Source organism: Leucopleurus acutus (assembly GCF_964270905.1).
Source record: "Leucopleurus acutus genome assembly, chromosome: 9".
NCBI classification, from domain to species: Eukaryota; Metazoa; Chordata; class Mammalia; order Artiodactyla; family Delphinidae; genus Leucopleurus; species Leucopleurus acutus.
In genome coordinates, this window is record NC_139144.1 from 41,458,539 (window position 1) to 41,472,150 (window position 13,612).

The following is a 13,612-nucleotide window of genomic DNA, read 5'->3' on the forward strand; positions in this document are numbered from 1 at the left end:
CACCCTTCTTTGCTCTTGGAATGAGCAAAGTTTAAAAAACTGAACCAAAAAAAAGTCTCCTTGTATGAAACTAGACCTTATAAAATTTTCTTCACACTGTATTTTTAATCATATTTCTTCTATGATTTGGTGTTAGAAAATGTGTATAAAATGCCATTAGAGTGAGCAATTAAAGATTATTATGCAAAATAGAATAACTGAAATATATTATTTAGGGATTAAAAATCTTTAACATTCTATAACTTGTCAATTTTTTTCTTTGTTTAATGATACTAATCTTTCAATCTTTCTTTTTCTTTCTGCAGTGCTTTAATACGTTATTGAAACTACAAACCCATATCCACAGTGGTCTCATTGTTGACAGATTGCATATTTTGAAAGCTTGAGGTATTTTATAATGAAACATGCCATGTGGAAACTTTGAAGCATAAATTCTGCCAAACATCTGAATAAAGAATTTCTCACCTGGTATGTAAGAGATCTCACCACCACCATGACAAACCAGGAAAAATGGGTCCATCTCAGCCCCTCAGAATTTTCCCAGCTTCAGAAATATGCTGAATGTAAGTATTCATATTGATAATATGATTTGACTTGGTATTTGCACTAAACAACGTAATTATTTACTTACCAAAACAGGTTATAAATCCCATTCAGCATTGGGATAAATACAGGTGTGTCTTTTGTGTTTTCAAGTAAGTGAACTTGAGACTACCAGTTTGGCATGAGAAAAAGGAAAAGGTAAACTTAAATCGAACATTAGATCTCAAAGAAAAAGAACTAGAACTTTAGATGCAAAAGTGAACTTGGAAACACTCCCGCTGTAATAGATGTGAAGCAAAGGATGAGATAGTTTGGGAGAATGGAGACTGTTGAGTCTGTAACCAAGAAGAAGGATAAGCAGAAGTAAGGAGAAAAGTGAGATTTTTTTTTTTCCTGCATAACATTTCAAAAAGATTGGGAGTAGGGAGTCATAGATACATCATGGCATTGAAATTAGAGGTTGTAAAAGAAAGAGAAGGTGTAGGATCTTACACCACGTTGTTTAGTTGTGTGTATTGATACAAAAGATAGGCCATGGTGATTCACTTTATAGTATGCAATTTTTAAATATGGTAAGCTTCTTTACACATAAACAGTAAAATTGTATTTATTTATTGTTTTTACCATGGATTTTCAAAAATACATCTGTTTCACAAATTGAGTTTCAACAATAAATATGGGTAGCAACTGTGTCAAGGTATTGAAGAGAGAAAATGAAGCAACTAATAAATAGGAGGGAGCAAAAGCCTGGGAGCACGATGAGTAGAGAAAAAATAATATGCAGGGAATGTAATAAGAATGGTTAGTGTTAGAGAATAAAATGCAAGAAGTGGAAAGCCAAAAAAGAACCAATATCACGCAATAGTGAAAGAGGCAAAAACTGGAACAGCTGGAGATGCTTATGCAGAGAATTGGGTCATGTAGGAGAGAAGTGTCAGGAGTGAATTAAATCATATTATGAAGAGGCAGAGAAAAGGATTAGACTCAAATGGAGGATTGGAATAATAAGAAATAGATATGTGAGTAAATAATAACACATTTATGGGGTACATAGTATAAGTCAGGAACATTAATAAACAATGTATATCATCTGAAGAGGCCAATTTCATAGGTTTTTCCAGACTTTTCCTAACTGGAGAGCTGAAGTGTTCTGGGTGAGGTTATCAGAGTGCTGGTGGGTATTTGTAAGGGAGATGCAAACCCATGTAACCTGTAAGTTTTCTCCATCAATAATGATAAAAATACAGCAACTATCAAATGGAGGGGAGAATCAGAAATTGTTGACATCAAAATGTGGTCCTTATACTGAAAAACTGTTTTGAGCCACTGGAAGCACAATTCATCTACTTATCACATGAAGACAATTTATCCCAGAATGGCTGAATTCCTGTCTGCATGTTTATACTCAGTGATTTCTAAACTGGCTAAAAAATGATTTACCTATGTTTTGTAATTTCTATATGCTCTTTACTGTTGTGATATATCCAATAATTAAGTAAATATGTCTGAACATCTTCTTTAGGGAGGGTATTCTGCTTGGCACTGTAGGAGATGCAAATATGAACAGATATGGACCCTCCCTTTTTGGAATTTACAGTTTAATGAAGGCTAGAAACTAATGGATAAACAACTCTAGGATAAACGATATCTAGGTGAAATATCTAAGTGCTACAAGCAAAGTTTAGGGATCTGTAGGGCAATAGTATGCAGCTAGAGATGGAAAAAGGGAAGGCTTCATGGAAGAAGTAGAATTTGAAATGAATCCTAAAAAATAGATTCATGGTAAATGCAGAAAAAATGATATAAATTAAAGGAAAAATTTAGCATATATTTGAGGGAGTGGGATGAGCTACATTTAGCCACACTACAAATTAAGGGAGTAAGTGGAGGTAAGGCTATAAAAATGAGATAGAATTTAAATATACAATGTTCAACTTGAGTTAGGCAGTGAAGAGTAATTGTAGAATGTTAAGCATAGGGCGACATGAACAATGCTATGCTCCAAGAAGCTTAATTTACAAATACGAAAATAGTATATGTGACAGAGAGACTGAAATTAGGCCAGTGGGCTACTGGAATAGACTAAAAAAAACGTGGATGGAGAATGATGACCAGAAAAGCATAGATTCAAATATTACATCATTAAAACTAGTGGAAGAGAACTTGGGCAATAATAAATTACGAGAATTGAGAGAGAGAGAGAGAGAGAGACAGAAAGAGACAGTTCTAAAATTTAGCTCTAAAAATTTGACTTGGAGGACAGGGGAATTTGGTGACATAATCTCCCAAGTAAAATAAACATAATGGTTTGGTTTAGATTATGCTAAATTTAGCTGGATTATTAAAATATATTTTCCAGTGTTCGGGTACTTACAGGAAACATGCCTGTGGAGGCACTAGTATAAAATAGATAAATTATTGCCATAATAGATAAATTATTATTTACAATAACTTTTGCTTAGATAGTCAAATTGCATTTGAACTGATAAACAGAATTTAGTACTAAAGTATTAAATATATTACAGGCTGCCACTTTTATTTTATTGGCTAAGGAATATGGAGGTACATTTAATTATATCATTAAAATGCTTGATTTAGTAATAGGTTTGCAGAAATACCTAAGACAGGTGGTAAAAAGAATTGTCATAAATGTAAAAGTTCTAACCTCTTGAGACAAAGATTAACGGGCATTCAATAAGTTGGTAGTGAGTAGTGACACAGTGAGTATAAGAACATGGTTAAAATGGATCTTATGAGAAGACATGTTAACTGTGAAGGAAATAAATAGTGCTGATTCCATGATCATTAGACTTGCTACTCTTTTTAAAATAACCAAGACAACAATGAAGAGTGTTAGACCGAATCCTCTAAGAAGTTTCCTGTATAATTAAATAGCAAAGAATATTATGATTAGATGAATCTTTGTGTAATGAATTGCCATTGTCAAAACATAACAGAAAACAAACTTATTATCCTGAAGATTATAAAAGTGGTATATTTTCCATGCTATTCAGTACATGTGATCAGTTTATCAGCAGCATTTAAGGACCAGATTTTTCATGTTGCAATGCAGTGTTGGCAAAGTGACATCCCTCTGTAGTCTATTAGAAAAGTGATATATTAGATTTTAATTGTTTTGTAACTTTCCATAAGAAATTGTTTCTATGTATTAAATGCCTAAATTTTTAAAAAGTTATTAATTTAAGTTTAAATTTGCAGCATGCTAAGATTATATCTGATATATTTCAAATAAGTGTTCTATACGCTTTTGGGGAATGGGGTGGGGTCGTCAAATTCTTGGTTGAGATGAATGAGTTCATGAAACCCCTACCCACAAAACCAAATCATTCAGTGCTGTACTTAAATAATACCATAAAGATCTTTTTCTCAAGTTATCTGATCTTGAGTTCTCTCCACAAGTGCCACAATATATCGTGTCGTATTCTGTTTAGGCTGCTATAACGAAGTACCATAGACTGGGTGACTTATAAACAACAGAAAATTATTGCTCATAGTTCTGGAGGCTGGAAGTTTGAGATTAGGGTGCGAGCATGGATTCTGGTAAAGGTCCTCTTTGGGGCTGCAAACCGCCAACTTCTTGTATTCTCACATGGTGGAAGGAGCAAGAGAAGAGCAGCAAGCTCTCCTGGGATTCTTATAAGGGCACTAATCCAGTTCATCAGGGTTCTACCCTAAGAACCTCATCTAATTCTATTTACCTCTCAAAGATCCCTCATACTGCGAGGTATGGTTTCAACATATGCATTAGGGGAGACACAAATTTTAGTCCATTACACCCTGTAACTATACATATTGTTTCAGTTTCTGGGCTTTCCTCATAATTAATTGGGGGAAAAATAGAGGGACGTTGGCACAGCATTCCTGGCTAGGCAGGTAGCACATCAGACAGCTGTGTTCAAATCCTGGTCGTACCATATTTTAGATGTCTGACTTTCAAGTTATATAACATCTCTGTGTCCCAATTTTCATACTTGTAAAATGGGAAAAATAATAAATAATGTCGAATGTTGTAAGGATTAAATTGAATGAGTTAATATATGTCAAGTAATGAGAACAGTGCCTGGTGAGTTGCAAGTTATATAACTGTTTACGATTATTATTTTAATAGAGAGGGAGTGAGTGTGTTATGTTGGCTGTTTGAACATATTGTTGATGATCAAGTTAAAAAGTGCTGCATTTTAGAGCATTAAGAGCCAATGTCTTTTTTTTCTGCTATAAGACCACATTCTTCCCACAAGGTAGAAGCTTCTGGTGCTGTTGGCAGCCTCGGATCTGTGTTGTCCCCACAAAGGCTGAAGGCAGCTAATGTGAAGCCTGCTGTGGCTGCCTACAGCATGCTGAGCCCATGCTCCTGTTTAGGGTTTCAGGCTGAGTCCCTCTATGGGGAGCATTTCCATTGATATGTGGGAGAGGAGTATCCTTTTCTTTTCCACTCTTCATAAAAAGTCATCCAAACTGTTGTGATAAGACAGACAGCTCTCACTCCTGCCGTGTAGAGAATTGAGCTTATCACACTATTAGTTTGTCGTTGCTTCCTGGAATCTTTTCATGGATAATAATATTTTCTATGTAAAATCTACACAGTATTTCCAAGTGATTCATTATCTGCCCACGTATCGTCACTTAGGATTAGCTTTTTATTTGCTGTATACAAAGCGTGTTATATAGCGTGTACATTATTTTTGAAAAATACTATGTTATTACAGTGGGAACACTTCCAAACTCTCATAAATTTCACACTTTTTATAGCAGCTGGCATTGTAGAGAGTTGCAGAATTATTTGATGACTTGTTCTTTTCAATAAGGACCAGCATGCCTAATATTTGGACCTAGTGTACAGTTTCTTCCATTGAAGTGAGGCGTGTGGTGTGGCTTAGTGGAAAGAGCACAGGCTTTGTAGGCAAACTAATACTCGACAGTGTTGAACCACAGCCCCAACTTCAACTTACTAGCCTTGGGACCTTGGGACGCTTACATGTACTACCTGTGCCTCAGCTTCCTCACCTGGAAAAGAATTCTACCTCACAGTGTTGTAGGATTTAATGAGACAGTAATCATCATTATCGTAAATAATCGATTTTTAGTACCCTATTCTAAATAATATACAAATATTAATTCATTTAATACTCACAATAAGCCTTAGAGGTGGCAGATGATCTCCATCAGGCACATTGCCTGGCCTATTGCTGTGGCACAATAAGCAATAACAAAGATCGAAACAGTAGTAATTCATTTATATTTCTTACAGAGATCACTTTGTTAATAAACAGATTGGTAATCGTGTTTCTAAAATAGGGGAATCTAGAACCCAGGATTCAGGTCCTCTTATCTCCATCAGCCACAGCCATCTCTCAAAGGGCTTTTGTACACAGGACAAAGCAAAGAAGCAGAGCTTCTAACTATGGCTTTGGTCCCAGAACACCTTTCTGCTCCCTTATCCTGCTACATGGCGGGGATCCTGTGTCAACCTCCGTGAGCAGTTATCATCATTCTACCCACGCTGCTATTCTCCCGTCTCTGGAACCTCCTTCACTCTTCCTTATGAAAAACATAGGAGGGAAAAGAGAGGAGAATAAACTCAGGAAGCCATTATAATAAAACATTTGGTAAAGTGCTTGGCCATTTTAAGTAGCTTTCCTCTCCCAAGAAACCCCACCCTCTAGCACGATGATCTGTGTCTTTGAGATGTGTTTTGTGCTTCATCCATACATGATGGGTTAAGGAGACTGGAGGGAGAGACTAGACCTCCTGACCTGTGCATATTCAATTTATTGTTAAGCAAATTTAGATCACATATTAGCCCTCTTTCTAATTTGTCCCACTGGGATTAGCTCTTAAGTTTGTCCTAGGTCCTTTGTTATTGTACACTGACTCTGTTTTGGGAGGCCAAGCCACTTAATTACTCTCTTTGTACAAGACAGAAGAATAAATGGCACAGAGTCAATTAACCTAGTGGCTGAGAACACATAATTTGGTGTTAGACTAGACTGGGTTTGAGTTCCAGTACCGTGATGTGCACCTCGTTTTCTTCACCTTTGTCCTGGGATTGCAATGATGATTAAGTGTGAAGAGGCCTGGAAAGTGCTCAGGACTCAATCAGTTATTGTCTTGATGAGACTCATGATGGTGGTGACTGTGGTGGTTTAATATCAAATGAGGACTTTTTGTTCTTTGATTTATGATTCCTCAGTTATACTACTTATGTGGAACGTCTTCATTTTGCCCTGACACTTGTCTGAAATCAGGATCTCTGACTCTATTTTAGATAATACATGTCTCTCATTTCCGACCCTGTTTCTTCTGATTCACATTGATTAGCTCGGCAGTTCCTGGCTCTGACCCAGATTTTATTTCTGGAATGTATGTTGGCTGCATAATCTCTTTCGCCTCATCTCTGGCTCCAGTTCCTATGTGTTGTACTGCTTCAGACTGAATTTCCTGTTGGTGGCTTCTCTGGGTCCATATACCTTAAGTTTTTCAATACCTAAATCTGCAGTAGTAAAAGAAAGTAATAACTATGAATGTCTAAGTCTCCATTATTTTAGTATGCTAAAAATATATCATTTTCAATGATTTTTAAACATCTTTTTCAACTTCTCAAACTTGCCCCAAAACCTTAAATTAAGTTTTATGGTCAAACAAACTTTAATAGTGAAGTTAGGACTTCTGTGAAGTATTTTGGTCAAAGTGGACCAAATTAGACTGTGATTGAAAAATTCACAAAATCTCAGTGGCTTAACAAAACAGAAGTTTATTTCTTGCTCCTATTACATTTCCAAATCTGAATCAGCAAATGGTTTAATTTCACATTATCCTTGATCAAAAGTCCCAGTCAAATGGAGCAGTCATCAACTTTAAAATTGGCAGATGCTGTGACAGAGAAATAGACTTTGTGCATTGGGTGCTAGCTCTTAAGGCTTCTCCCTGATAATGTTTTGCTTACGTTTCTTTGGCCAAAGCAATCCACATGACCACATCTAACTTCAAGGGAGTAGAGAAATGCATTCCTTCTGTCTATCCAGCATTGGGGGAGACTGAACTACTTGGTGAAACTACTAATGTGGACAGTATCACACAAATAAAATATAACCTACTATTTACCTTGGAACCTTAAGCAAGTCATCACAATCACTTTAAGCTTGTTTCTTCATCTTATAAAAGGAGGACAGTGCTCCCCACCTATAAATAATTACTCTTGTTTTTATTGCTAATATTAGTATGACAAATTGTAACAAAAGTTATCGCAAAGATTCATACAGATTAAGTTATGTACTTCATCCTTAATTCAGCTGTAGATTAAAGGTTGTGATTTGCTAGAAGTTTCCTTAGATGCCACCACCCACATTACAGCAGGAAGTGCCCCACACACACACACACACAAATATGAGTCTGCAGACTTAGACGGACTTAATTTTACTCGCTGGTCGTTATTCAGCCAACAGTACTGAGTACCCTTCACTCTTAGGCATTATGCTTGGTTCTAGGTAATACAGAAATGGATATCATAGTTCTTTCCATCAAAGAGGTTAGTCTATTCAGAGAGACAAATATCATGGCAAACGATGATAAAGCAGTGAAATACTTACTCTGGATATTATATATGCAAGATTCTTTTTAATTGAGGTACAGTTTACATAAAACGTTGTTTTAGGTGTACAACATAATGATTTGATATGTATTGCAAATGATTACCACAATAAATTTAATTAACATCCATCACCACACAGGGAAAATTCTTTTTCTAGAGAACTTTTAAGGTGCTCTCTCTTAGCAACTTTCCAATATACAGTACAGCATTGTTAACTATAGTCACGGTGCTCTGCTATACTTATAACTGGAAGTTTGTACCTTTTAAACACCTTTACCCATTTCACCCCCGGCCCCTTGCCTTGGGGAACCACCATTTTGTTCGTTGTAAGTTAAATTCTGTAAGATTCCACATGTAAGTGAGATTTTACAGTATTTGTCTTTCTCTTTTCTGACTTATTTCACTTAACATAATGCCCTCAAGGTCTACCCATGTTGTTGTCACAAATGGCAGGATGTTCTTCTTTCTAATGGGTAGATTATATATGTATACAAATAAGTTGTAAAGAAAATTATATATAAAATGTTAAATGCCATTTATATACCATTTTTCTGTCTTTACCATTATCTTTACCATTTATTTGTCTACGGACACTTAGGTTGTTTCCATGTCTTGGCTATTGCAAATAATGCTGCAGTGAAAATGAAGATGCAGATATCTCTTCAGGATATTGATTTTATTTCTTTCAGGTATATACCCAGAAGTGGAATTGCTGGAAAATATGGTAGTTCTATTTTTAAATTTTGGAAAACCCTCCATACTGTTTTCCATAGTGGCTGCACCAATTTACATTTCCATCGGCAGTGTACAAGGTTCTTGTGCATATCCTTGCCAATACTTGTTATCTCTTATCTTTTTGATGATAACCATTCTGACAGGTGTGAAGTGTTATTGTGATTTTTCAAAATTTTTATTTATTTAATTTTTGACTGCATTGGATCTTTGTTGCTGCGCACGGGCTTTCTCTAGTTACAGCTAGCGGGGGCTACTCTTTGTTGCGGTGTGTGGCATCTCATTGCGGAGGCTTCTCGTTGCAGAACACGGGTTCTAGGCTCGTGGGCTTCATTCAGTAGCTGTGGATCGCGGGCTCTAGAGTGCAGACTCAGCAGTTATGGCACACGGGCTTAGTTGCTTGGCGGCATGTGGGATCTTCCTGGACTAGGGCTCGAACCCGTGTCCCCTGCATTGGCAGGTGGATTCTTTTTTTTTTTTTTTTTGCGGTACGCGGGCCTCTCACTGTTGTGGCCTCTCCCGTTGCGGAGCACAGGCTCAAGACGCACAGGCTCAGCGGCCATGGCTTACGGGCCCAGCCGCTCTGCAGCATGTGGGATCCTCCCGGACTGGGGCACGAACCCGTGTCCCCTGCATCGGCAGGCGGACTCTCAACCGCTGTGCCACCAGGGAAGCCCCAGCAGGCGGATTCTTAACCACTGCGCCACCAGGGAAGTCCCCTCATTGTGATTTTGATTGGCATTTTCTTGATGATGAGTGATGTAGAGCACCCTTTCAGGTACCTGTTGGTACATGATCTGCAAATAGGCATCTTTCTCTGAGACACTGTGTGTTTCACTCTGTAGCCTCTATGCTGTGCCCTGGGGATCAGGCAGTTAAGAATGGATTCTCTGTTACAGGCTTGTGGGACCCCAGAACATAAACCTCACTGGCCACCAGAGCCAGTTAATCAAGGGATGCATCCCCTGGGCCCAGCTGCAAAAGCTGCGGCACTAGACCTGTGTGCAAGCTCCTTTCTGGTATATTAAGCAACCTGGACTGAGGCGGGGGAGACAGAGCAAAGGTGGTGCCTGCTTCTGCAGAGTGTTGCAGTCAGCCCCTAGATGTGTAGTGAATTAGATACTTGCTCCTCAGGCCACAGCTTTTACGATAAGCAAGTAGTCCTTTTTAATGGAAAGACTGGACATCTTTCCTACACAAAATGTTGCATACCTTCTCCTGGAAGAAACCATTTTACTCATTTAAAATTCTGTATCACTCCATGATCTCCTCCCTGTGGTATCGATCACATTAATGTGTACGTGTATCTATATCTCTCTATCTATGTACAGACATCTGATAAGCAATACATAATATATTCTCATTTTGAAATTGGAGCATTACAGATTTTAACCTGCTGCCTCTGCACTGGACCTGGGGGCTTAGCCACAGGGAGTCTGCCTGAGCCTGTGAAGAGCAGTTTCTCAGTTCCCTATAGCCTGTGGGTCTCTTAGACACAAGCCCCACTGGCTTTCAAAGCTAGATGTTTTGGGGGCCCGTCTCTCAGGTGGAAGTATTCAAAGTTGGGGCACCATAGGCGGGGTTCAAACCCCTGGCTCCTCAGGGACAAGCTGGGAGTTGTGAGCTCCCTCCCAGTTGTGTGTCACCACAGTAGGGGTGGGGTTCATGGCAAGCTTGTGCCTCAGCCTCTCCTACCTATTTTTATTTTTTTAATTAATTAACTATTTTTGGCTGTGTTGAGTCTTCGTTTCTGTGCGTGGGCTTTTCTCTAGTTGCGGCAAGCGGGGGCCACTCTTCATTGCGGTGCGCAGGCCTCTCCCTGTCGCGGCCTTTCTTGTTGCGGAGCACAAGCTCGAGACGCGCAGGCTCAGTAGTTGTGGCACACAGGCCTAGTTACTCCGCAGAATGTGGGATCTTCCCAGAGCAGGGCTCGAACCCGTGTCCCCTGCATTGGCAGGCAGATTCTCAACCACTGCGCCACCAGGGAAGCCCTCTCCTACCTATTCTGATGTTGGTTTTTTCTTGTTTACCCTATGCGTAGGGGTCGTTCAAGTTCACCTAGTTTACAGAGTTCTTTCAGAGCAAATTATTCCATAGGTAGCTGTAGATTTGGTGTGTCCATGGGAGGAGGTGAGTTCAGCAGCCTCCTATGTCACTATCTTGAACCAAAATCTATGCAAGACTCTCCAAGAGCTTTTAACTCTTCGTGTGGATAGGTATTGAAAGGGGAGTGGAATTGTAATTTTAATTGAAAGTATTGAATGGGGGTTAAGAAAGCAGAGAAACTCCAATTAGATATCGGAGCATGTGCTGAGGCATGAAAGAAGGTGACACATTAGGGAAGAATTGGAAGTATGTGTTGGTATATGTACCTATTTGTGTCTGAGCATGTATGTGTGCACATGGACATGTGTATAAACACTGAGGGCAAGATTGAAGAATTCAGCAACAATCATAAAATATGGATCTGTGAATGGCATTAGTAAAACATTGTCTATCGACATACAGTCATTGGGAGAAAGTAAAGATATTAACTGAGTGGAAAAGAAGAGAGGCAGAGAGAATACCTAAACTACAATTATAGAATCTTAGCCGTGAAAAAAAAAAAAAAAAGAGGAAAGATCATATCTAAAGTTAATAGAATAAAAAGAGGGATTTTGTTTTTTCACATAAGAGAAAAAGACATGTTTATAGGGAACAAGGAGGGCAGCATATAAAGGGAAAAACTTGGTGCTGAAAGATTCTGAGCTTATGGCCAAATCTAGATTTTTGTTTTGGTTTTATTCAGTTTTCTTAAGTACTTCTCTACTGTTTATTTACTTAATGTATTCATTTTGGCCGCTAGCAAGTTACATAACCTTTCTAAAGTTTAATTTTCTCTGCTGTGTAATTAAGAAAATAATAAAACCTACTCACAAGAATGTTGTAAGACTCATAAAATAATATGTGCGGAAATGCTTTGTAAAATGCAAACTACCATATGTAAGTTAATTACTGCTTTCATTGTTATTATCATTAGGATGTTCTGAGTTATCTTTCTACTATTTCTTTTCTTTTTCTGTAGTTCAGTATCTCTGCTTCTCCCAAGTACACGTTTCTAATTTTATTATTTATTGAATTTTACGTTTGCGTCTATGAGATTATGTGAGAAATACATTCCTACTTCTTGTGGCCCAGTTTTCCAGTTTCTCGTGAAATCCTGCGGCCTCTTTCATAGCCTTGCCTAGGCATCTTCAGGTGCAAGGATTATTTTCTCATACCCAAAAATGTATTTTATAAGGAAGAACATTGCCAAGACTGTAGCGGTCTGAGATCTTACCCTACTTACAGTGTAAGAAGTTAGCTTGCTGAGGCGTCATGATTGCTAGAAGAAGATGCAAGACTCCTGAGGCAGAGAAAGAGGACTTTGTTTATCATGTCACAGAAAACATCATGTACCTCGTGCTTTTATTGGCTCCCTACTTTATTTTATTTTATTTTTAATTAATTAATTTATTTTTGGCTGTGTTGGGTCTTTGTTGCTGCACGCGGGCTCTCCCTAGCTGCGGCAAGCAGGGTCCACTCCTTGTTGCGGTGCACGGGCCTCTCACCGCGGTGGCCTCTCCTGTTGTGGAGCGCGGGCTCTAGGTGTTCAGGCTTCAGTGGTTGTGGCACGCGGGCTCAGTAGTTGTGGCTCACAGGCTCTAGAGTGCAGGCTCAGTAGTTGTGGTGCATGGGCTCAGCTGCTCTGCGGCATGTGGGATCCTCCCAGACCAGGGCTCAAACCCGTGTCCCCTCCATTGGCAGGTGGATTCCTAACTACTGCACCACCAGGGAAGCCCCCTACTTTAGTTTTCACAGGGAAAGATGAAAAGGGCCAGGTAACCTTTGCACAAGCAGTGGGTTGAGTCATAGGAGAACTCCAAGTTTAGGGAAGCTGAATGTTTTTTAATAGACAGTAAACAAACCTTCCGTTTGCTCAACAGAGGGTCACAATCAGTGTCTCTCAAGGTTTTTCACTCCAAAAACATCCTTGAAATGATAGTTTAGAGAAAAAAAAGTAGTCTGTGCCCCTGCTTGAAAAACCTGCAGAAACATGAAAGAAACGTTGAGAATTGTCTCCCAAAGAATATAAGCTTATAATAGTCTTTACCACCATAATCAGTAGCCCAGAAGTTGATGAAAACACATTATTTTCCCACCAGGTTGCCTTTCATTCTGTATAAAGGCAGCCTCAGACTTGTGCCCAGAAGTCTCCTCATCTTGGTCTCTGATCCCTCTTTTTTCCCTGTGCCCTACCACTGGGTTTTTAGATCCATCCTATTTGTGCCCTACTTTTCAAGCTAGGAGACTCACCTACTTTTCTGTATTCATCCAGGGAGGATGAAGGGGAACCCATTTACTTACAGGTATTTTAGAGTCTACTCTGAAAAATAGGCTTAATTCGTAAATTTTATTTAAAAAAATTAGTTTCTTAAAACACATTTATGCACACACACACACCTTTTTCTTACAAGTAACAATCACCATTAATTTATTTTTCAGTGCTTTATATTATAGAATGAACACAGAAAGGAAGGATCTGGGAGAAAGCGACAAATAACTCCACTCCAGGCAAAGTCTCCCCTTTTTCTGAATGCTTTGAGAACTCCTTGCAACTGAATGAACGTTGAGGGTCCTGCCCCATGTCATAAGTGCCTTTGGAGCAGAATGTGTTACTGTTTGAGCTTCTACAGCTGCCAAATGATA

At 38.7% G+C, this 13,612-nt stretch overlaps 1 protein-coding gene across 6 annotated transcripts in view; it reads left to right on the plus strand.

The window, feature by feature from the left end:
- Window positions 1-493: 493 nt before the first annotated feature.
- The window catches only part of DGKB (diacylglycerol kinase beta), a gene marked incomplete at both ends in the record, with an annotated part of 637,756 nt that continues 624,637 nt past the window's right edge, over window positions 494-13,612 (plus strand). For all 6 annotated transcript variants that reach the window (XM_082846621.1, XM_082846623.1, XM_082846625.1 and 3 more), the window contains one exon: window positions 494-563. In XM_082846621.1, the coding sequence (XP_082702747.1) occupies window positions 494-563 (70 nt within the window). The remainder of the gene's footprint in view (window positions 564-13,612) is intronic.